At 42.4% G+C, this 23,691-nt stretch overlaps 1 protein-coding gene across 4 annotated transcripts in view; it reads right to left on the bottom strand.

Moving 5' to 3' along the window:
- Nucleotides 1-872: 872 nt before the first annotated feature.
- The window catches only part of mef2cb (myocyte enhancer factor 2cb), a 64,253-nt gene continuing 41,434 nt past the window's right edge, over nucleotides 873-23,691 (bottom strand). Inside the window, exons 4-10 of one of the 4 annotated variants that reach the window (XM_078250515.1) lie at nucleotides 16,521-16,664; nucleotides 13,483-13,663; nucleotides 12,609-12,656; nucleotides 7,217-7,389; nucleotides 5,628-5,757; nucleotides 5,061-5,196; nucleotides 873-4,562 (exon numbers count right to left, since the gene is read on the bottom strand). In XM_078250515.1, the coding sequence (XP_078106641.1) occupies nucleotides 4,316-4,562; nucleotides 5,061-5,196; nucleotides 5,628-5,757; nucleotides 7,217-7,389; nucleotides 12,609-12,656; nucleotides 13,483-13,663; nucleotides 16,521-16,664 (1,059 nt within the window). In that variant the 3' untranslated portion in view covers nucleotides 873-4,315. Of the gene's footprint in view, nucleotides 4,659-5,060; nucleotides 5,197-5,627; nucleotides 5,758-7,216; nucleotides 7,390-12,608; nucleotides 12,657-13,482; nucleotides 13,664-16,520; nucleotides 16,665-23,691 lie in introns of all 4 variants that reach the window. The other 3 variants (XM_078250513.1, XM_078250516.1, XM_078250512.1) reach the window with 3 other exon arrangements.

Here is a 23,691-nt window from a genome sequence, read left to right as displayed (position 1 = left end):
AAAGAAACACGTGATGATTTTTTAGGTAAAGAGAAGAAATATCAAAACGCGGGCCATGTAGCAGAGAGGAAAGCTGGGAGCAAATGGGTCTACATTTCATAACGAGTGTTTACGTGTTGACAAGGTAGGCTTACTGCAAACACACCATCGTCTCTTAATAAATAATTGCTTCAGAAGCCAGAAACGCGTCATCCACTGGCATTATTAGAAGCTCCATAGCGTCAGACAGTCCCACACGATTGTTACAGGGTAACAAGAAAAAGAAAAGAAATGGAAATCATTGATTTTATTGAATTTCTTCTTCTTCTTCTTCTTCTTCTTCTTCTTCTTCTTCTTCTTCTTCTTCTTCTTCTTCTTCTTTTTATTCAGGAATGTAAGATAGTCCTGGAGTAGGCCCAGACCATTTAAATGTTTGTGTTAAGGGAATCGTTCCACATCTCTTTGACAGCAGATCACTGTGTTTGCATTGTTTATGAACTTGTGTTCTATCTCCCCCTGTGAATGTAATGTCCACGTGTATTGTCTAAGGCATAATGTATCACTGAGAGAGGGAGCAACTGTAATGTTACTGTAAGTAAGATAAACCTTGGCTTTAAATGTCAAATCCTTTGTCTTCAGTATGCATGTATGTCAGAATGCCACATTTTTTTAAATGAAAATGGAAAGAAACGTGAAAATGATGCTGTCATTATTTCTATGTCATGCAATGTATCTTAAAGTCAAGCTGCTTATGTGGCACCGTGCACTGACTTCTATTCATGGAAGGTTTTCACATGTTGTTTTGAATCTGCACAGTCTGAAATTAGCCACCGTTTGGAGATGCATGCAGAAACAAGTCAAACACAATGAAATCACACCAAGTCACATCAGGATAACTAAGAAAGCCAGTAACTTTACTGAAATCTCTGCAAAATACAAATAGCCTTTCCCTCCAGCAGAGGAGACTTTTATTTCATCCCTATACGTTTTCACTACATACAGCTGAATCAAGTCCTTTGAGTTACAGAGATGTGGATTTAATTTAATACCATTTTAGTCTCAAGTGGCGACAAAGGCCAGCTTATGCCGCTGAAAGCCGCTCTTGCGTTCCAGAAAACATTAGTGCCAAACTTCCCCCATTTTCAGGTTTATACAAGCTACATTTGACACTACACACTGACTTTTTAAGCATTTTAACACAATACTCTTTAAAAAAAAAAAAAAGAAAATCTTTTTTTCAGCTTTTGAGTACAACTTAAATAAACCACAAACACGGTGGAGCAACAAGGAATCCCATTTGAATGTAGGGACCTTTAGCAATGGTATTACATGGTTATTACACATGGCTGTACAGGTGTATGGTCTCCCCTTTTCACTGCAAGTGACTTATCAAAACATCAGCTGAGGTACTGCTTGGGTCAATTTTGAGGTACCAACATTTAGTCTATTATAATAATGACAGAACAACTGATCAACAGGTGATGAAAAAGAACGCCTTGAAAAAAAAAAAAAAAAGATATAAAGACAAGTTTTCTCTGTGTCTTTGGTTTAAATTTTTGTCAAAACTACAGCACTTTAATCAGCCATCAGGACATGGCATTGTTTCAATCAGTTATTAAGAAACCTGATAATTAGTGTGTGGTGTGCTTTGATCAAGTGGACAGCAAGCATGCACTTCACGTGATCAGGCCTGAATGATTCTGTCGATTCGCAGCAAATTGTAAATACAAAATACCTTTTTGAGTATAACCTTTTCAATGCATAGGGAGACAAATGAGCAACAAAACAGGTACAGTACTGTGGTTGGTATTGTTACTAAAGCTACATTTGACTGACTCAAATTGAAATGTGAAACCAATTGTACATTTGAGCAAATTCTTTTATTCTCTTGTTTCAATGCTTGCAAAAAACCATAAATGAATGTGAAAATAAAAGTTGAGTTTACAACACAGAAATGCCACTGGCTTTGGTTTCTCCACACTTACGCTGCCTGAAACATCATGTTTATTTTTTTCTCAACCTTTTTGTATTGAATAAAAAAAAAAAAAAAAAAAAGAGAAGAACACCATTATAGAGGCTCTGCCCCTGTTTGACTACACAGACTGTATACAGTAACAACATAGTGAACCTGCATGAAATATGCACATAAAAATATTATAACACTTAAGTGACAGCAGATACGGGAGTGGGAGGCAGAGAGATATGTGGCTAGTTTCATTGTTTAAAAAAGAGAAAATCAAAACAGCTATTTATTTAAAATAAACAATTGTGCTTCTTTCATACCAGCATGATCAATATGTCCTCATGTATCTGACACTGAACTGTCAGGATGTGACGTGTGGTAAATGATGTGGAACCCTGTTTTGAAGAGTGGAACATAAAGAGACACAGGACGACATCGAGTCAAATTAGGTTTGCAAATCATCAGGGATAATTAATTGCAATGCACTGGCAAAATGATATTACATAAATATGATTCAAAAGAAAAATAGTATGGATTGGGTCTGGGCTTGTGATACATCTTGAACACAAGTGGTGAAGATTTGAAATGGAACAGAACACCGCTAATGTCAAAAAACATGTTTTATGAGATTGACTTTATTAAATTAGATAATTAAGGTAAAGAATGAAATATCGGATGCATTCAAATGCATCTAGACATGAATTGAGGGTCGTCAGTCATGTTTCCTCATCTGTATGACAATCATGTACATCATGTGTCAACATTTATTTCCGTGTCAGCCCGAGTTCCAGTCTCATGACATTTTCCACTAACAGGTTTGTGTTTCAGCATTGAGGCCTGTCTTTCCTCCGTCACACAAACCCTGGCAATGCTCTCCAGCTGGTTTTTAAGGTTAGACTAAATACACACCTGAACAGCACTGTTCAGGGCTCAAATGAAACAAACCAGACAACATGTGCAACTGCACATAGAAACTCCACTAAGAAACCAAGAAAAAAAAAAAAAATCATTAGTATATATATTCATATATTAGAAAGCTATACACAAGCATGTTAATTTCACAGATTGTTTTTTAAAGAATCTTAATATTACCATTATTATATATAATTAGAAATACACGTTTAAAAACAAACCTCTACAAAGATAAAACAGTTCAGCAAAGCATTGGATCTCGGTCTGTTTTTCATGGCTTAGGGCTGCAAAGCCCTGTCATTTCCCCTCTGGGTGAACTATCCATCTCTTATTAGCAAAGCTATCAAAAACACATTCTGGCTTATAGAAACTACAAAAAGCCACAAAAATGCTTTGCATTGTATTCCTTTCATATGAAAATATAAGCAAGTGTATCGTACAATTGTTTTTTATGTTTTCCTTTTTTTTGTTTGTTCATTAATACTGAATATTAATACTAGATCCAGAGTTTTCTTGATTACACTAACGTAGCTCTCAGATCAAAGGGTGGTCCTCGCTCAGCTCCGTTCTTTAAGGGGAGCGCTAAAAATCAAAGGTTCCACATATCTAGCATTGGGTCTGCCCGTTTACCTGTACAATCCTTCAAATGTTGCATAATAGCTTTTCATTTCGTGAGTAAATAAATCTTGTAATGTCTGGCAACTTTTGACCCCTGCCCCTTCCCCCCTTCACCCTCTATTTACATAAATACGTTGAACCTGCAACATGACATCATCTAATGTTAACACACATTTTTGCAAGGGAGAACTGCAGAGAAGGTATATAGCAATGAAACCGACACTGTACACATGTATTGTTTGCCCAACTCAAGTGCTAAAGTGTTTTCCATTGGACACACTCACTCTCATGTTATTTTTTTATTTCATTTTTTTTTTTCTTCTAGTCACTGATATATCGCTGAGGCAAAGTGTAAGTACGTTTTATGAAACAGAGTACCTGACTATTTTTTTGATTATTTGTTGATATGCATATATGTACACATACACACACGTGTAAAGATATATGCATACGTGATTCTTTTTATCCACACACAATACAATTTATGCATAGTTCCCCAACAAAAATACCCCCAGATCCTGTCCCAACCAATACCCACCCTCCCAAACCCCCATTACAACACCCCACTGGTTTATATAATGTCAATATGTATAGCACACACACTCAGCAAAAAGAAAAGAAAAAAAAGAAATTACAAACATATTTTTGAAAAGGGCTGTCCCTTTTCTTTCCTTCAGCGTTAAAGAGATAAAAGGAGAGAGGCCATGGGGTTGGGTGGTGAGTGACTCGTGATATCGAGTGAGAGGAGGAAGAGGAGGGAGCTGACTTTGGGGGCATCGTAACGCTGCGTTGTCGGGGGGGCTCAGGGCAACTCGGGGCACTGCCGGGGAGTGGACAGAGCTATCATGTAGCCCATCCTTCTGACAGGCGCACCCGTTTGATGGAGGGGCTCTCGCGCTCGTCCAGGGCGGGCCGGGCCAGTCCCAGAGGCGAGTGGAACTCATTCCTGTGCTCATCGCGGTCGCTGCCCTCATGGGAGCTGCTACAACTGCTCAGGCTATCAACAGGGGAGCGTCCCGAGTCCTGGCGGGACGAGGGGTTCTGAGGAGGTGGTACCCCACCGTAGCCCCCCGTGCTGCTGGTGCGATCTCTAGGAGGAGAAACAGGTTCGGACTTGATGTGCAGGCTTTGAGCAGAGGGCAGGGAGAGATTTGAACCCTGACATAAGTGAGAGCTAGAGCAATTTCTGTAGGAAGGAAAGGAAACGCAAAGGGGTTACAGAGTTACAGAGAAAGAAACAAAGTGATTTTTAAAAGTGTGTAACACACAAACATGCATGCAAGCAGAAACACACACACACACACACACACACACACACACACACACACACACACACACACACACACACACACACACACACACACACACACACACACACACACACACACACACACACACACACACACACACACACACACACACACTCATATTTATGAAAACAGGGAGGAGTGATATTTGTATTGGACCTTGCAAGTGAAAGTTGATAAAAGTGAAGGACTCTCGAGGTATCAAAAAATAATCACTAATGATTTCTGTGTTACATCATGCATTTCATAACAACACTTTAAATTAAGTTCAATGCACTCACCCTAGCTGGCCGAGGGCTGAATGCTGCATGTTCTGAAGGTGTTGCTGTTGCCACCCGCTCATTGAGCCGAGGTGAAGGGAGCTGCCACTGTTGAAGCCAGACAGGGAGGACAGGTCTGCACTATTCAGGGAATACTCTGTGTACAAACACACGGGAGAAAGGAAGAGGCGGATTAAGATTATAGGTTGTCCAAAGAAGTTCAAGCAAAATTGCAAAGGGAATGCAGCTCAGATGAAAATGCTGCTGTGATGTAACATGAATGTGTTCTGTGTTAGTTGGTGTGACAATAGCACCATCTGCTGTTAGACTCATGTATAACACTTACATTTGGGAAGGAGGTTTCAAAAGAAACACATACTTGAAATGATTCAAATCATATTTTTTTTTACAAATCTAAAACAAAATGTTGGGATATGTGGGTATAGTATAGGGTAACTGAAACTATATCACATTTTCTAAAACATGTAAAAGGTAATTGCAGAGAATGTGTCAACGTACAAATGGCAATAGGAATTTTACAGTATAGATAAATGGGAATGTTATGTGTAAAGATGACACAGTACATACCGGTACCATAAGAAGTAGAGATGGCAGATGGGTAACCGCCCATGCCTTGTCCTGGTAGAGTGGGAGTTGCTACTGATACCACTGGGGTTGCCAATGACTGAGCAGACTGGGAGTTGTTTATTCTCTGGTTCTGTGACAGCGGCAGGGAAGACAGAGAGCAAGAGAGATGGGAGAGGCTTGAGAACATGAATTCAACTCCCAGACAAAACAAACAAAACGCTGCAATAAACTAAGAAAGTTTTTTCCATTTCTTTCTTTCACTCAACAGATGCTGAGAGAATAAATGTGATGCCAACTTCTGGGGAAATTAATCACTTGACATGCGGCACGGCTGAACCCTGCCAACCCTATCATTTACCACCCTTTCCGAGGGCCCACTGTCGCTATAGTAACACCATCGGTCTCCAAGGCAACGCAGGGTAGCGACGGCAAGGGAGAGGCACACAGAGGGGAGGGTCTGGCAGAAAATAATGGAGGTTTGATGCAAAAACGAAAGAGTAATCTTTTGTTGCGTTTCATTTCTACATTCTGAGTAATAAAAGCTGTGAGCTGTACTTGTGTGGCACAAGACTCTATACGCAGGCAAAAAGATAAAAGGAAGGGAGGGAGGAGTAGATACAAAAGGGCTGAGGCAGAAAAGAGGCCAGGCTCCTTTTACTCTGACACACCACTGGATGGCACTATGTGCCCTCACAAAATGTCACGAGAGGTGACATTGGAGCCTTCAGCAGAGTCAGCAACAATAAAGGTGAAAGTTACTCTAGAGTCGGGACCGCTTTTTTCAAAAACGCTATATCTAGCTGTAATAATCTCAACGGTGATGGCGAAAATATAATGCAAATTAAGACATCATTACGACATAAATGTCCATATTTATCACTTTTTCTTTTTCTTTCAAACGTCCAGGTCAGTGTTACAGGTGACTGCAACACTCATAAGGCACATTATGCTCTCGAGAACTATCTTAACCAGTTTCTCATTAGAAAACCTTTTAAGTTTCAGATTCTTAAGGCCCTTTTAAAGTTGTTTTGATTTCTAAATCTGAGTGGCAGTCTGACTTACCAATAGCAGATCAACATCCTCAGACTGACGGCATTAAAACGGGAGGGTAATACATTCAAATTAGTGAATGCAAGTTAGAATATAGAAGTGGTGGCTAAGTGTGGCTCTAGGCATGAAGCTGCTGTAGGATTTAGACAATGGACACAAAACTAATGTGAAACGAGGATGCTAAGAACTACTTATACTAACATAACACACCTTATTAGAAAGAGAGGAGAAAGAAATATCAGGGCCTACTGCATAAGTGCCCTCTAATGCACACAGACACAGCAGAGGAAATATATCTGACAGTATATCAGACTTGGGCCAAAAGTACATTTTTAAGAAGCTGCCAAGGCACATGGGAAAAAAAGTCAAGCTTATCACAAACATAACCTCATCAACCCAAGTCTGATATGAAGAGATGAAAGCAGCAGAGGGGACATGAAAGGAAATCAATAATAGCAACAACAAAAAACCCTAAAGACCCCCATAGAAATAAAGATATACAGTAGGGAAATGAAAAGAGGGGTAGAAAGATTACTCACGATGGAGGGCATGTTGTTTTTGGCGCCAGGGGGGATGAGCACACGTAGGTCAGGTTTGCGGTTGTTCATGCCTAAGTTCATGGGCGGGGGAGACTTAGCCTGCATGTTCTTGTTCATGCCGCCTGGAGAGACCAGCAGACCTGGCGAGTTGCGGTGGTTCCCATATCCATTTCCTGAGAGCGCAAATAAAAGGTTGGGGAGAAAGAGGCAATGCTATATGTTATTAAAACTGTTCAAAAGTTTAATGAATCTTGTAAATCCTGATGTTCATGACAGTGTAGCCTAATGAAGAACTACAGGAATCCATTTTCACCTTGTGTTCGTTTTCAGTGTTTCTGTCCCATCTCCACTTCCTGTGGTAGACATTTTATTAAATCACCAGTCTGTAGAGACTTGTAAATGGTGTTTCATAAAAGTGGTGCACACTGGCAGAGCAGATAGTCAAACAAGCGTACTGTTTTTGCCTTGATGATCACCACTGTTTGCTTGGCAGTCATACAATAAAGGCACCCACTTGAGAGGACCTCACCCTCCACCTCTGTCACTGTCAGTTAAGGCTACATGTGCCCTGCGACAGCCAGTGAATCGTGTAAAAACATCTAATTACGGGTAGCAAGACCACAGAGGGATGGGACCCATCATTTGGCCATCAGAGCTAAACACATGTGTGGTTCTTCCAGACAAAGACCCTGCCTTGCAGTTGCCACCAGATCTGCATTCCCCTAAATACGGAGGGCCAAGTGCAGCACCCATTTCCTTCTCAAAAACCGGTGGGGTGAAATCCCAGCAACCTCATTAAAAAAACTGAGAGTGGAGCATTCTTGCAAGCAACATAGTCTTTGTTTCTAACCCAATCCCGCAGGCTGTTTTTCCCCTTACTTCTCCTTCCTTCTTCCAAGGGGTAGAACACAGGGCACTGTGTGGACGTTCCCACTTGAAAGACGGGGAGGAATTATACGTTAGACATAAATGAATTTCCTAATCATATACTCCAGGGGAAAATGAGTCGCAGATGTCTTCCTTGGCAATTTCCCTCGCTGATCTTTGTTTAATTTGAGAGCGAGGTTTTTGTTGTTTGCAAATGAAAAGTCTCAAAAGCTCAATTTGAACAATCTGAAGAGTAAACGACCGCTAGCGGTGAGAGAAAATGAGGCCATCTGACAGAAAACGAGAAAAACAGTGTGTGTGAATGCTGGTGTGTGTACTGTATGTGTTTGTGCCTCTGCTGGCATGTGTGATGTGTGAGCATGTACAAGTTGATGTTAACAACATAGACTTGTGTATTATGTAGTATGTTTTGCTGTATACAATGTTGCATGTGCGTGATTCTACACAAGCACCATTTTTCTACCAGTGTGCACAGCACGACCTGAGAATATGAGAAATGCTGTAATATGACTGCTTCTGAACGAGCCATGCATATGGATGCACGTGTGTGTTTTGTATTGGACCCTCTTAGTTCCAGTGTCAATCTCACATTAGCAAAGAGGCAGCTGCCTCTTCAGTTTTCCCGCTCTCTCATTCTCATGGCTGGCCCTTTGTGAGATTGAGTGGGTGCATGTGGAGATAGATGAATGAGACCTCACACACACATAAAACAGACACACACACCACACATACACACACTTTAGTAAATAACCCAGCAGGAAGTACATCAGTGTTTCTGTACAGATGAACTAAAAAAAGAGACGGAGCTATGGAGAGACATTAATACACACTTTGGTCAAGATGACGTGACTTCATCTTGGTGACAGTTAATCAGACATCTGTGTATTGCCTCCCTGTGGAGATGGCTGCAGTCCAGTCAATTATCTGCTAGATGACTATGATCATGAGTGGCATAGGCCAGTCCTTAAGCATTTCTAAAGTAAAATCATTGGCTAATTAAGCTAATGAAGCAAGAACTGCGAGTCAAATCTTCCTATTCTGGAGCTTGATTACCCTGATTTTAGGACAATTGCATTCAATAGGGACACATTGGCTTGACTATAATATCAGCTGAAGACATGATATCCAGAGTTCATTTCCACTCTCCTCTTCTAATGCTGCTTTGCACGGTTGAGCTGTGTCGCAGGCTGGCGTCAACCGTTTACAGGAAGTACCAAAATTAAACACAGCCCGTCCAGGAGTCTGTTTTACTGCTGTATAAAACTCACACATAGAGAACAACATCTTATCTGAGATTCAGATAAACAGCCTTTTGCTATTTGTGAGGTGTGGAGGGGACAGCTGGAACAAAGCTGAAGGATTGCAATTTATCTCTATAGGTGCCATGGTTACAACTTAGCGCACCCCTAGAGTGTGCTCTCTTTCTCTCTCTCTCTCTCTCTCTCTCTCTCTCTCTCTCTCTCTGTCACACACACGCACACACACGCACACGCACACACACACACACACACACACGCACACGCACGCACACACACACACACACACACACACACACACAAAGGAGAGGTGTGGTTAAACTCATGTACGTTACTGTACAAATTTCTGATGTCCTGTTGTGGTCTAACAGGCGCGCTCCATTCTATTCCCCAAACACACACACACTCTTCCGTTGCGGTTTGGCCAAATGCTTTCAAACTCAGAATTCTCCAACTGAACTAAGGTGTCACGCTCACGCTTACAACTTGTACCGTTGGTGTGAGATGCTGCCAAGATTGAGACACACATTGTTTGATCGACTGAACCTGCCTTGTTGTCAGTTCTTGTATGTAGGCTTTTTATCTTGTATTTCAGTGTGATTTTGACCAGACATGTCTTAAAGATGTACCTTGTATACATCTCATTTGAGGGAGTAATTGGTGGGTGATCAAGTTGAGAGGTGACAAGAGTTAAATCCTCGCAGTGGTTTGGTGGGCAGAGTGCTGATCGGAGCAAAGATGACAGCTACATAATTGCACAAATGAAGGTGGGAGGTTTTACAAGCTGGGGCCTTGGTCCGGAGCTCCCTTCATTAGCTCTCTTTTTTTCTCCTCCACTCACGTTCTGTCTCTATTCTCACACTCTCTCCTAGCCAGCAAAGAAGTTGACAGATTGAACACATACTGTATATAAATGAGCGAACATACGCATGCACGTACACACAATATTTCCATAGAAGAGACATGATGACTCAGCCTTTCAGTAACATGCCCTATTTGCACTGGACTAGAATTACCTGGGTGACCTTGTGTGATTTAGACTTTACCACCCATGTCTGGGTTTCATGCGGTGTATCTGCACAGGGTAAACAAAAAATCTGTGTTTCAATTAAATTGACATGCCAAATCACAAGGATTATCTCCAGATATGATTGAAACATAGAGCATATTTATGCTAATGCTGCAATGAAAAGGAACTCTCAAGTTTCTGTTTGTATCTATTTCTATATAAGTACACGATATGCTCGGAGTTCAAGTAGTTTAAGTCATGACAACAGTGTTGCTAGGCAACTAACAACAAAAATGTACTTTGCCTTGTTCCTTAAAAAAATGTGCTCATTGCAACTTTATAATTATTATGAACAGTATATAAAAAAAGTAACTCTCCTTGGCTATGACATTTTAAAAAAGTCACTTTGTGTGAAGCAGCCTGTTCAAATGGACTATTCTCACAAAGGTGGAAATCATGACTCCATGGCACCATAGCTACATGAGCCTACTGAATTTCCATTAAAAAGGCTATTAAATATCTAATTTTCACTGCTCTTCATCATTTTTAGCCCAGAAAGTGAAAATATAGTAATCTTCTGTGAAAAGAGAGAGACATTCTACTGTGATGACAATTTACACTAAATTCATAATATCAGAAGATCGTGATTGGTAAAATACTGTAGTTAATCAGCAGTGGAATTATTCAGATTAGCGACACGGCATATTCTTACGGGATTAAGACAAAAACGACTTCTGTAATCCTTCCAAAATTCAGGAGGAGCCCAGGTAATGCTAGTGCCATGTGAATTGGGCCTTAAAAGCTGCCATTTTCTCTCTTTACAGACAGTGGAACTATGACATCTGAGGCACAAAGGAGGTGTTGTGTTTATGTGCATGTCTGAACCACACACACATGCACAGACATACACACAAAGCACCTCCTATGTCACTTAGGCCACACTTAAGACACTCATACACGGGCCAGACTGCCCAGACAGCTACTTGTATAATCAGCTTATCAGAACTCACCGTGAGGAGAATAGGAACATTAAAACAGTCTTTGTGGTGCCACAGTGGCTGGGCCACCTCACACTGAGTCACTTAGAGGAACATCATTAAAATGGCTGACCAAGTTCACAGAACACTTCCATCTGTGTTCCCCCACTGTTTCTCCTTTGCACACATGCTTCCACCATCAGTGGATATTCATCATTGGGGTTCCCCCCATGCTCTTTCTCTCTTCCCCTAGATGAGATTTAAGAGAGCTTTGAATGGAATCTTTTAGCTCCCACATGACTCTCTCTCCACGTCGTGTTTTTCGCTGCTGCTGCTGAGCGACGCACAGCTCTCACAGAGCGCCTCTGTTCCTTCGGCGCGGTGACACAAAGGCTACATTTGAAGCATGCTCTGCAGCACGCCGTCGATGGTACGCACGCCACAACAAATGGTCCTGTTGTGTGTGTGATGAGTGACCAGACAGAGAAACCAGGCATTGACCCCTTGTGATGGAGCCCTAGGGGCCAGACAAAGCTGCCCAGCTGTACCCCTCTGACCCCCCCCCCCGCCACTCTCCATTTTTACATTCTGCACTGTATGGCTTGGCCGTAAAATGTAACCCTTTAAAATGGAGTCTCTTTGCCATAAACTTGGGCCTGACAGGTCCTCAGGGACGAATCCATTGACACAGAAGCTAACACTTCCGTACCCATGTTGCTCAAACTTCGGCTGCTCTACTCTCCATTCATGATCATTATGGCATGGTGAGCCACTCCAAACATTGAATTAATTTGGTTGCACACATATGACAGCAGTTACTGTGTAAAGACTTTGAGTGTGCTCTAAATGGGAACTATGGGTGTTGTCATTTTGTATTTCTATTCAAATCCCAGAGGCAGTATAAATAAAGAGATGGCTCATCATACAGAGAAAACAGACAAAAGTCCACCATCTCTTCTGACTGCCCGTCAGTCAATCTGCTGGTTCAGTATTTAGTGTGATTTTATTTCTGTTTCCCCACACTTGTTCCACCGTTTTATAGCTGAACACAGGCAGGATGTGTCACAGCCCCAGCACTAGGCAAACATTCCCAGATGAACTCCACGACCACTAACATCAACACATCATGGACAAAATCTCCACTTGGGTTTGGGTTACTATTAGTCATGCATTTTATGGCCCAGAGTGGGTGAGTGGGTGCCATGTTTGTGCGTGTGTGTGTTAGCAGACAACTGTGAGTGAGAAGAGGAGGCAATTCCTACCAGCACTGGTGCCTGCGCCAGTGGTGAGGTCAGCACCCATGAGGCCACCTGAAAGATGAAAGAGAGAGGAGAGCAAAAGAGAGAAAACCATTAGAGGATAGACACCCACATAACATCCAGTCTCTTACCTTGCTGGCCTTTCAGAAGCTAAAGCAATTTATTCCCAATCCACTGTGTGTGTGTTGTGTGTCAGTACATCATTTGTGTACTGATACTAGAAGTAATACTGCTTCCCAAACTGTAACACTCTGAGCAACTGGACACCGCGAGTGGATACATTAAGCTGTCGTCCAAGAAAAATGACACATTATTATTTTTAAGCCATGTGAGGTGGAAGAGTGGGAGGGTCCAGAACGTGTGCGGTTTGGTGTGGATACTGCAAGCGCCAAAACTCATATTTAGTTTGTGCTAGCACTTCTAGCATCCAGTTGTAATGACAGGGTGAGGGTGTGGGCAGCAGCCTTCAGACCAGAGGGACAGAAAAAGGACTTTGGACAACAATAACAAACCAACAGACCTGATTTGCTTATGTCACCAGCAACTCAAAGCCTATACATAGGGCCAGACATCCCATGTGTAGAACCTCACACTAAATCAACGTGAACGTAAGGCTGAGATTTGATCCGATATTAAATCTTCAACTTTGAACAAAATACTGAGCAGGCAATATGTGAATATATATGGGAGGGACTTTAGATTAATTCACTGCCTTTAGGTGGAATACTGTGGGTAGCTGTCATAAAATAAATCACGCATTTGATGTGTGTGTCTATTAGGATGACAAACGGGTACACACAGAGCTGAGAAGATAGACAGATGGGATAAAAGCATGTACTTGGGTGCAAGAGTGCGATTGAGGCCCTAACTGTGTTACCTGCACTGGGGGGTCTGTGTGTAACTCCTGGAGACATGCTGTTTCTCTGTAGGCCATGGTGCGCCAGTGGCAACAGGTTGTGGTTGCCTAGAGAACCGCCGGGATGGCTGTAAATGAGATTATTCTGGTTGCTAACAGGAATGGACACAGACATGTCATAGTTCGATGGGGGCACGGCCTGCTGAGAGAGGGAGAGAGGGAAAAAGAGAGACACAGACACAAGTTTGATTAGACTAAAGATACGTTTTAGAACGACTGCAGTAAGTAAAGAAACGAAAGAAGGCCTTCGAGTAAAGGAATGGACACAGAAAGAGAGAAAGAGACGTGACAATTCAACACTCCAGGAACACAAAGGAATTTAAAATGGTTTGACTATCTACAGTCAAAGCAGTCAAACACAAAAGAAAAAAGACAGACAGCCAAGTTCAAAAGGACAAATTGACGACTAACAATAGACAGCCATGCATAGATGAATGCTACAGTGAACAACTTCTTAGAACAAAACTAAAAATACAAGACAGTATGGACAGTGGAGGGGAGCACTGAAATTAAAGGGTGTGTGCTTAGAAAACTTCTCTCAGTTAGTCAAATTGCCTCCAAGATGATATATGGGTTGGCAATACTTTGTCACTCAAATGTTTAGGTTACTTTCTGTAAAGGACTCTTGTTTTGCCCTTTACACTTTGTGACATTTGTTACTGTGAAGGCAAAAGGTTGACCTGAGAAAACATTATGTTTTTGTCACTGCATTTATATTCCCTAAAATACATCCCTGGTTTATTACATTAAAGAAATAAGAAGGCTATGGTTTACTGGGAGGAAAGCCAATAGCATCCCACTGTTCGAAAAGAGCTATGGATAATTCAGTCTGTCTTCACCTCACCAAAAAAGTCTGAAATATTTCTTGCAAAAGCAGCTTCACGACTGGAGAACTAGATGCAAGTAGGAATAACGTATTTGTCTGTCACATGGTGCTAATGCAAAGTGTTAAGGGGTAGACTCAGATCAATCAGCAGTCTCATCAGGAACATGGGTAGAGGTAGTCTGTCGGCCCCAGGCGTCTAGTTTGTCATGTTTATTGTGTCACTTGGCAGAAGGGCTTAACCTTGGGAGTGCCCTGGAAGTGGTTGATCCTGCATGTTAGCTTTAGGAAGTAGAAAATAGGGCCCTAAATTACTGCCATGTGTCTCAGAGCCATTGAGGGAGAGCATCAGGGGGATGATCGGCCTGGCTTACGTGGAAGTGGGATATGTGCTTTTGCACCGCTTCGTCTTCTTCAATTTTCTCCCTTTAGCTAATGTTCTTTTTGCAGGCCAAATATTATTTCATTGCAGGCCTCTGAACCTTTTGCTTTTACTGCAACTTTACACAGACAAAAGCTACAGAAGCTTTCTTTTATTACCAGTGAGGGGCTGTCTCTGGTTCTCTTTTATTTTTTGAAGACTTTTAGTAATTTCTTCCATCTCAGATTCCTTGTTGGAGCTCTTATACCTCAAAACTTCCCTATACGGTGTTTTCTAAGAGTGGGGGAGCTGTCTCTATGCGCACATTTGTGTGTACACGCACCCCTTCCCTGGGTGTAAGGGCCCCGTCTGAAAGCTGTCCTTTAACTGGTGCCATCCTTCCTGTTTTCACTCATCTGCCTCCTCCGCCTCTCCCCACAGTCCCCTCAACAGTCCTCTGCAATCCACAGGCCCAGTGCTTGGCAGCCACCCTGACCACACACTGAACTGCCACTTGTTGTGTGCAGAGCCCCCCCCCCAACACCACCACCTCTGCTGTTCCACCCCCATCCCCACCCAGCTCCGATCCCAAACCCACCCTACACCGCCACGGCATCCCAGCTAACCAACCCCTGCCTTGCTTCTAACCACATCTCCCCCTGCTCCACGCGGCTTAGACACCACTGTTCTTCTCTAAATGATCTACCATGGAATTATCTCTTTCTCTGTAAGACTAGAGCACTAACCATTCCAATATGCTGCTTTCTGAATGAAAGGCAGGCTCAGTTTACATAGAGAGCAGCCTTTATTTTGCGGTTTCTGGCAGCTGGCTATAGATTACATTTGTTTGTAAAATTAACACAATATAATACAAATCCAGCAGCTCACATGTCTTGACACATCTGTTAACAAATAATCTGTTAGGCTACTGAAGACTTTGCCTACAATTTATTTCAGTAAGGAGGAAAAATAATTGAGTTTTGTGAGGTAGAGAGATATGCTTAAGAGATTTTGAATGTATACTGCTGTTTCATTGCCACAGTGCCTGTCCTTGTTGTTGCGGGTGACTGAGCGCTGTGTTTTGGTGCAGGAAAAGGAAAAGCACATGCAGACCACACCTCCCCCGAGAGCCCAGCAAGGCATTATGGGTAACGGGTTCAAGGAGGGAACCCCGTAAGGTTAAAATTTGTCAGGAGAGAAAGTCTGCAATTACTATTGTAAAAATGCCTGCTAGTTATGGTTACAGTTATGTCAAATTAGAGGACTGTTCCTCAACTGTAATCAAGCAAAATCAAAGAACTGTCATTTTTTCCTCTGTAAGTGTACAATGTCATTTCACTCTAGTCTTACTCTCACTCTCACTTTGTCTATTTAGTCTAGTGGCAAACAATGGTGGTTAGCTGGGTTAGCTCAAAAGTTACTGGCCAGTCAGCATTTTGTTAGCCTGCTGAGGATGCTGCGTAGCGTCAACCCAGTACTTACAGGTATCTTATGAGTTTTAATCATGTGATCAAACTCCTCGTTAATCTGTTTGTATTTCTCCTCAGTGCGTGGGGTGAGGATGAGAGTCGACTCGAGTTCCGGACTTTCGCCGCCTTTGTTCTCCTTCCTGCTTAATGCCTGCCAGGTCCCACACAACCACAGAGACGGACGGAGGGAGACACAGATGAAGGGACGGAGAGATGGGCGGTAGGGACAGATGATGACAAAAACGAGGAGACAAGGACGAAGCGACAGAAAGCATGGGGGGGGGAGAAGGGAAAGAGAGGAAAGAAAGATGAGAGGAAGGTTCAGGGTTTAACAAGAGGTACTTACACACAGTCTCTGTCTGCTGATCATCAGATCAATGTCCTCGTTTATTTTCCTGTACTTGTCCTCGGACTCGGGGCTGTGGCCGACCGAGTCGTCTGCATCAGGGTCTGGGCTGTCACAGCCGTTTAGGCCCTTCTTTCTCAATGTCTGCAAACAGAGTAGTTGCACAACATAGTTGAAGGGCTTTGGGTTAGGGAACAGTGACCCACAGAGGGACAATGGTGATGACCTGTGAGGAGGTACCCTTTGGAATGAATCACGACAAAAGACCAATTAGAGGAAGTTTGGGAAACCATTTAAAGATTTATTTAACATAAGTATATCTTGATTCATTTCAAATGAATCGATTTTGCAAAGTACTGAGATTTGTTGGGTCTCTTTCTGAGAAATTGTTCTAGAAAATAAATAAATTTGCCATTTTTGGCAGGCTCCATTCTAACCTCCATCAACACGGGGTGACACGAGGATACACTGGCCGCTTTGTGAACATAAAAAGAAAAACATGCAGCTAAACATTCAAGATGGCACAAAGGATTTAATCACATTCAATAACGAGACGTAACAAGTGATCAAACTCTTGACCAAGTGACAAATCATGGGACTCTGAAACCTCATAATTACACAGGAAAGGGAAAAAGTCATAAAAGTAAAACACATTTTACAACCATAATCATCAGTGTGTCATGAAATCAAATTAAAATATAGTTGAGTTTCTTGAGTCCATAACTTTGGTATTTGTGCTATTAAATGTGGCAGTTTCTGTTTTGGCCACCTGATGGCCACCTGCCCCCATTAGAGTGGCCAGAAAACAGCAGACAGGCAGAGAAGCACACTCTCCACTTGCTCACCACTCCCTCCGAGTGGATGAGAGACACAGACAAAGAGAGTGTAAGAGGGAGAGAGAGAGAGAGAGAGAGAGAGAGAGAGAGAGAGAGCTGCGTCTGTCCTTGTTTAGATATCGTTGACAACCATAACAACAGGGATAAGTTTCAGAGCACATTATTGTTTGTGATAGCACGAGGGTATGTTTGCTTGAGCAAGTAGGCATGTACCGATAGGTGCTGTGTTCATTTGCCTCGTAAAGTGAGAGACAAAGATAGAGCGGAAGAGAAGAAAAGTACAGTAGCTGACAGAGATCTCATCAAAGGCACCCCCCCTCCTCCCCATCGCGCTTTCACTCTCCCCCCTTCTCTCTCTCCTCCTGGCTTTAATAAAGGGAGATTAGTCTACAGGAGGAATATCACGGGCCTGCTCCTGTCTGTGCAGTCGTTGCTTCACACTGCGCTCTCCTACTTTCATCTGAAGCTCCATATCAGACAGACGTAATTAAATTTACTTTAGCACACCCTGTATTTGATGCTGATCAAGTGTGTGTGTGTGTGTGTGTGTGTGTGTGTGTGTGTGTGTGTGTCTCTCTCTCTCTCTCTCTGTGTATATGTTGGAGTGTGTGTATGTGTCTACTGGTGCGTGTGTGTGTTTGTGTGGGAGGGAAAAGAGGGGAACGAATCTGTGTTTGTGTGTGCATGTGTGGGTGTGTGAGAGTGGGTGTTAGCGAGAAAAAAGAAAGAAAGACTGAGCAGGAGCAAGGAGGAAGATAGATGCTAAGATAAGTTAATCTCAGTGAACTTCTTCCTCTCGTTTTTTTTTTTGTCTCCGTCAGTACTCACTAACGGAAGTAATACGAGTGCTAGCTACTCCATCACAACCAGCAACAGAAGTGACAGGGAGCGATCTGCCTGCTTAGAAAACAAATAACAATCCAGTCATCTCTCATGTCAGCACAACAAAGGCCTGTTTTGAGTGTGGTTTTAGTGAACTTAGAGGGCTTCTTTTGTTTGTGTGATAACTGTTTGATTCCTGAGGCGTCTCGTGGCGAGGCAGCTACTGTAAGCGTGTCAACATTTGTTGGCTCTCCTCTTCTCTCTCTGAATCCCCACTTGGCCCCCAGAGTGGAAATCTGGAATTCTGAATTTGAAAGCGTCTCTCACATCTTTGACAGTCTTCAGGAAATCACACCAACAAGGCGATGCAGGAGATCTGACTTCTAACAGACCCACAGTGAATCAAGCACTCCTGCTCTATCAGAGGTGGATGAGTCAAAAGAACAAAGGGGTTGCAAAGGTTTAGCATACTGTCTTTTTTGGCAAAGGCGTGAGATGTAAAACTTTGGCTATTTCTTTTGTGTAGTTTGATTCTGGCCTCGGTGATGCATCATATCGAACTGACAAGAGCTGAACCACTGGCCTTTTTCTGTTCACATGAGAATGCATGCAAGAAAAACAACTTTTCTTCCTACTTGCACAGATTTCCACCACCTACCGGCGCCAGCACAGAGTGCATGAGAGATTCAATTCCATTCTAGGAAGAATAGCAGTGGTGCATTGCTGGAAGAGGAGCAAGAGTGCTGGGGTAAACGTGACACCCATATGGGGCAACTGAGCTGGTGGTCTGGCAGGGGGGGGGTTGGGCAGTGGTTGCGTTGGGTGTTGATTGGGTGCAGGGTGCCAGGGTATGAGTGTTATATGACTTTAAAGCATGTGGCCTAGGCTTAGCTTTCCACTGGGGCTCAGCACATTGAGGGTGCAGTACAAGGGCGGTATGCCACTCATCCCAGTTATTCCCACCTGTTTAAAGACATCACACCTGTTGCCAAAGGCTGACACACAACCCAACAACCAATCAGATCCGTTGGGGTGCTCATATAGCCATAGAAGGGCATCTCACTCTTGCGCTCTCAACCTCACCACCCTAACGCCCTACTCTCATCATCCTATATATTTTCCCCTTCTCGAATAGCTCATTGCTTAATATGTACCCTGGATTTGTTATGTGTTTCATGGCTCTGCGCCACAGAGTCATCAACTGCTCCAAACAAGGCTTTGAGTCTCTTATTCAGTGACATCATCACTATATAAGACACTTCAAAGACATACATTTCAAAATAATGGAGAGAATAATGATCATTGGAAAAGGAGCCGCTACCCTTATATTGAAAGACACAGGAGTATAGGTATGAAGAGCTGGCATGAAAATAGAGTCTTTGGGGAATATACTACTAGGATGAGGATTAAACAAAAACACTTTGGTGCAGTTCACTTGTGCCAAGAATTCACAAAATATTTACCCAAATTATCATTCTCATTTTCATTTCTCAGTAACTTGGATTTTCAGTTTTTATAAAGAAACGCTCATTATTTTATTCTTACAAAATGACTGCTGGCATAAAAGGAAAACATTTCAAACAGCTATATTTAATATTTATTGTTTATAGCAATTGTATTGCCTCTGTATACTAAGGTATTTTTCCATTGTTAATGAATTAATCATTTTATTTCTTTTTGTAGTGTTTATCAGACAGTCAGTTTATTTTGAAAGAAAAAAAAGTACCAAACACAATGTCCTGTATTCCTGCTACAGTTTAAAATGTGGGCATACTATGACGTGAGAAACCAATTCATAAAAGAGAAAGGTTGATGGCGAAAGGGAAGGGAAGAGAAAGAGAAAGAAAAAGAGAAAGAGAAAAAGCTACAAAACTACAAACTACTACAATATGAGTAGTCATCGGGTATGTTACAGAGAGGGAGTAGAGAAAATGTGAGAAAAGAAGAAGAAGGAGAAAACATATTACAGAAAGGAAAGACTGCAAAAAAGCTGTGTATGCTTGCTTGGCTCTGTGTCTTTCTCTGTGGCCCCTTTGGAGGCTTGCTCCTAATTAAACTCCTTCTTCATGATGCTCCCTCATGACTCGACTTGTCACAGGGCCTGTGTGAAGCAGGCACAGCAGCATAGACACAGTGTCCTACATATTTAGACACCCGTCTCATCTGGACCCTTTAGCTCTGCACCCTCAGCTGTGCTAAAATGTAGCTAAGGTGGGCTAGTGGGCTAGAGTGAGCAAGGCAAGTAAGGCGACCTGGGCTACATTGAAATAATCAGAGGCTGAGTGAAGCAGGCATGAGATACAAGGGAACTGAATCATATTGTATATTGCTTGGTGTTAGTACATCTGTCAAAGATTTGAGTTCTCTGATGTTTTAATTGCAGGAAAAGGTCCAGCCGTGTACTCATTTAATAGTTTAGGGTGTGGGTAATAACTTCATGTAGCTCTTGAAAAAAAAACTGTGGAGGGTATTTGGGTGTGAATTGTGGGTGGCCCCAGGGGGTCTGCTAGGGACAGCTGACGCCTGCCCAGAGCTCCTGCCATACCAGGATCCGTCTGCTCGGCATTCTGCCACCCTGCTCACCCTCTCTATCCCTCTATCCATCTTTCTGCCTCCATCTTTCTGTCTCAGTCTGCTGTCTGTCTTTGTCTCCCTACCTCTGTCCTCTTCCCCTCATTTTCTGCAATATTACCATGTCTCAACAGAAGCTGAGTCAAAACATTGTTGGCTTGATGAGTACATATTTATTTGTAATATACTCAGGCTAGTTGTTGGGTTGTGTTTGGAAAGAGCCTCATTGCTGACCATTCCCTTCTGCAGTTATCTTGGCAGTGGCCGAAGGGTACGACACATTCAATATTGTGTTTATTGCTATTGGCGACAGCCAGGCCAGTGAATGTTTCTCAATGTCTTCAACCCAATGGCTGACAGCATCAGTGAAAAACCCTCTACAAAAACAGCCAGTTCATAATAGGTCTTTTATATCTTTGCCAACACTGTATGGTCTTCAGAATACACATACTAGTGTAAGCAAAACCAAGACTTATGAAAGAAGATAGTATTGTACCAGAGCACAAAGGGTTTTCGCCAATAAATTCAGCAATTTATGGTTTTTCAGTATATTTCATAAGTCGATGAAAAACAAGTCACTGACAGACGAGCACAATATAAAAGCATCATAACTGTGCCACTTATGATTAATCATGTTTGCTGTGCTGCTAGAATATAATGTAAAATGATACTGGAATAAACAGCTTTGCCTGGCAGGGCCTCAGCCACTGTTCGTCACAATGTTAACATTTGGTGGAGAACAGATTGATTTACTCAGACTATCAGAGACACTCCTTGAAGACATGACAGTATGCAAATTATACAGACCTGCCTTCAGAATGTGTGTAGGTTGAGTGTGACCACAGAGTACACCTACAGTGTGCACTAAAGTCTTTTCAGTAACTGGTTTATGACCCAAAAGTAAACAGCAATGGAATTTAAAAGGGCTCCTGAATAATCTTTAAATGTCATCTAAAGCTAGGGGCTACAAGAATTAAATATTTATTTTTTTAAACGCAAAATGTACCAAAGTCGTCTTTGACTGGTCTTTACACTAACTTACAAACACAAGACTTTAGCCTATCCTCACCCAGAAAACAACCATATGGGTCGATCATGCAAGCAGCTCATTAATGACTGACAATTATGTTTCTTGTTAGGCATCAACCTCTCGTGGCTGTATTAAGTTATCGCGAGAGAAAATGAGTATAACAGCACCAAATTACGTGTACGGAGGCAGGATGGATCAAACAAACAGGACTTCCACTCAGGAGACTGGGTTTCAAACAAAAGTCAACTGTCACTTTTAAATTAAAAGTTTTACCCATTAGTTTTACGGACCTTAGTCTGTAAAGCCACGACATCCGCGATTCATTTTAAGCCAATTCCTGAAAGTATTTTTGTTGCCTAAACTTAACTAGCGTTTAAAACTGTGCCCTATATGTTAAATAGAATGGTCACATGATTAAGCTCACATGACTTAACCACCAATAATAAAACTGTTGAATGTGTTGTTTTGGGAGTTTTTGGAAAAAGTCCTTTAATGTCGTTTAGGTATGGGGATGTGTTGTAAGATGTAGATCATGACTGTTTTAGGGGAAAAAGGTGACAAAAAGAGGAAACGTTTGGGATGCCGCAAGACAACAGGGAGCTCCCTCGCTTTTAACAATTGACAAACTCAATTTCGTCAGAGCAGATTGGTAAAGGCCAATGTGGCTCAGTGTCAGTAGAGGTGAGGCAGTGGGGAAAAACGTTGTCCCTTCCCATCACAAATAACAAGATGGGGGTGGTCGTGGACCCGCGGTTGATTAAGAGCCCTCAGCACCACTGCACAATAAGCACACTCAGGGTGGCCTTGCTGCCGGCAGAGCTGGGGTAATAGTATGTTTGAGATGTGCTCTCATTCTCCTTATTTCTATTTCTTTTTCTGTCTGTCTGGCTCACTCTTACTTGCTCTCGTTTTGGTCTCTCCCCCTCACTCTCTCTGTCTCTCTCGCTCACTCTTTCTTTCTCTCTGCATTTCAGAGTGGAGGGAACATCAGAGGGATCAGGCTGGCTTAGCTTATTGAAAGCAGATGGCAGACCAAAGGCAAGAAGGCCACAGTTTCATGAAGCGTGGTTTGAACATGCCAGGACCATGTCGAGGGGCATGCCCATGGATGATGGCTACATGGTGTGTGTGAGTGTGTGTATTTGTATTTGTGTGAGCATTGGGGGGGTTGCTTTTGTAGGTTACCAATCTGAGGAATAGGACCCCCAAATCACAGCCTGTCCCTGCCTGTTTTTTTTCAGTCATCATCTGTGCATCCCAATGCACTGGTTGAGGCGACGTTTGAAAAACATAATGCATCAATGACTTTTCAGTGATTTTGGTGGCTTTGAAGCCCCTTACTCCTGGTGCCCTACTGCACTATAATCAGGAATCAAAGGCTGGCGCCTGGGATCCATCATCTCTGGCAAAGTGGTCGTGTGTTCAATAATAACACTGGCTAACTGTGTATGTAATTACTAGCTGTCTAGGGATTACTAGACTGACTAAACATTGAAAAAGAGAGTGAGAAGTAGAGCAAAAAAATTTAGAAAAGTATTAAGAGTAAGTGAGAGAGACAGAACGGGAACTGTGCACAAAAAGGTTCCTCCACATTTCTCCAAACTGTGGAAATGTGATGGTGCATGTGTTAAAATCACTATTAAGTAAACCTGCTGCAGACGAGAGCGCACTCACAGACAGACAGTCTTAGCTAGCCAGTACACAGCACAATACCAGATGGTGCAGTGTTTCCCATATGGAATAGACAAACACTAAGCACATGTCAGAATCCAACACTGTTTGCTACAGCAGCATCCCGGCCCTGGGAACAAAGTGGTCATTCACACTAGTCACTACACTGTATAATTACCCAGATAGACATTATGAGACACAATGCCAGCTCAGTGAAACTGGATAAAGAGGGCACTTATGT

The sequence above is a fragment of the Sander vitreus genome, chromosome 5 (assembly GCF_031162955.1).
Source record: "Sander vitreus isolate 19-12246 chromosome 5, sanVit1, whole genome shotgun sequence".
NCBI classification, from domain to species: domain Eukaryota; kingdom Metazoa; phylum Chordata; class Actinopteri; order Perciformes; family Percidae; genus Sander; species Sander vitreus.
The sequence above is the reverse complement of the archived record's forward strand: the minus strand, read 5'-3'. Positions and strand labels throughout refer to the sequence as shown.